Source organism: Priapulus caudatus, unplaced genomic scaffold, assembly GCF_000485595.1.
Source record: "Priapulus caudatus unplaced genomic scaffold, Priapulus_caudatus-5.0.1 Scaffold1390, whole genome shotgun sequence".
NCBI classification, from domain to species: Eukaryota; Metazoa; Priapulida; class Priapulimorpha; order Priapulimorphida; family Priapulidae; genus Priapulus; species Priapulus caudatus.
In genome coordinates this window covers 38,496-39,633 of record NW_014578451.1, presented here as the reverse complement: position 1 = coordinate 39,633, position 1,138 = coordinate 38,496, and the positions used below count along the sequence as shown (strand labels likewise).

At 48.5% G+C, this 1,138-nt stretch overlaps 1 protein-coding gene across 1 annotated transcript in view; it reads left to right on the top strand.

Moving 5' to 3' along the window:
• The window catches only part of LOC106816468 (lactoperoxidase-like), a gene marked incomplete at its 3' end in the record, with an annotated part of 22,892 nt that overhangs the window by 13,393 nt on the left and 8,361 nt on the right, over positions 1–1,138 (top strand). The window contains 2 exon segments of the mRNA XM_014821088.1: positions 78–169; positions 824–973. Coding sequence (XP_014676574.1) covers positions 78–169; positions 824–973 — 242 coding nt within the window.

Below are 1,138 nucleotides of genomic sequence, written 5' to 3'. Positions count from 1 at the left end.
GAATGTGACAGTGATGTTGGTGGGTTGTAGGTGATGCTAGGAGTAATGAATGCTACAGTGATGTTGGTGGGTTGTAGGTGATGCTAGGAGTAATGAACAGGTCGGTCTGACGTCGATGCACACCATACTGCTGCGGGAACACAACCGCATCGCCGAAAAGTTAGCCAAGGTGAGTAATTACTCGCAGCCAAGGCAACTAGCCGTAGTCATGGTAACTATTCGTAGCCTAGACAACCAGCCGTAGTCATAGTAACTATTTGTAACCTAGTTGAACCTTCAAAGCTATAGTGACTATTCGTAGCCTAGGCAGCAAGCCGTAGCTATGGTAACTAATCGTAATTTAGCCAACCAGCGGTAGCTAGCTATGGTAACTACTTGTAACGAAGGCAACCAGCCGTAGCTATGATAAATACTCGTCAAATGGGTAGTCCACTCATAACTGTATACTACCTGCCCATATTAAAGTAACGACTACAAGCAGAAACAAGTGTGTCCCACTGTAAAACCGAATAGGTAACATAACGAACGTTTAAATAGCGTTTAATAAGGCTCTGCAGCCAATTGTTTCCCTACTGCTATAAGTTTCTTGCTACTAACTCTCTACTGCACGTGGACAATGACTGGGATAATGAGAAATAGTAGAAGGAGATACGACGCGTGGGTGGGTGAGCTGTGGTATGGTGGGAGTAGTGGGGTGGGGTGTGGCGTGCTGGGTGTACTGGGTGTAGTGTAGTGGGGTGTGGTGGGTGTGGTGGGTTAAACTCATGCTCCCGATGTATTTATATATATATATATATATATATATATACGCGTGTGTGTGTAGGTGAACAAGTACTGGGATGACGAAACGCTGTATCAGGAGGCGCGCCGCATCGTCGTGGCAGAAATTCAGCACATCACGTACGACGCCTGGCTGCCAATCGTACTCGGCCACGAGCACGTCAACCGGGGAAAGGACAGCGACCTAGCTCTGGTACCGTATAGAGCTGACCACAATCCACTCGTATCTCTATTGCCAACCCGCTCTGTAGCTCACCAACCCGCTCTGTAGCTCACCAACCCGCTCTGTAGCTCACCAACCCACTCTGTAGCTCACCAACCCGCTCTGTAGCTCACCAACCCGCTCGGTAGCTCACCA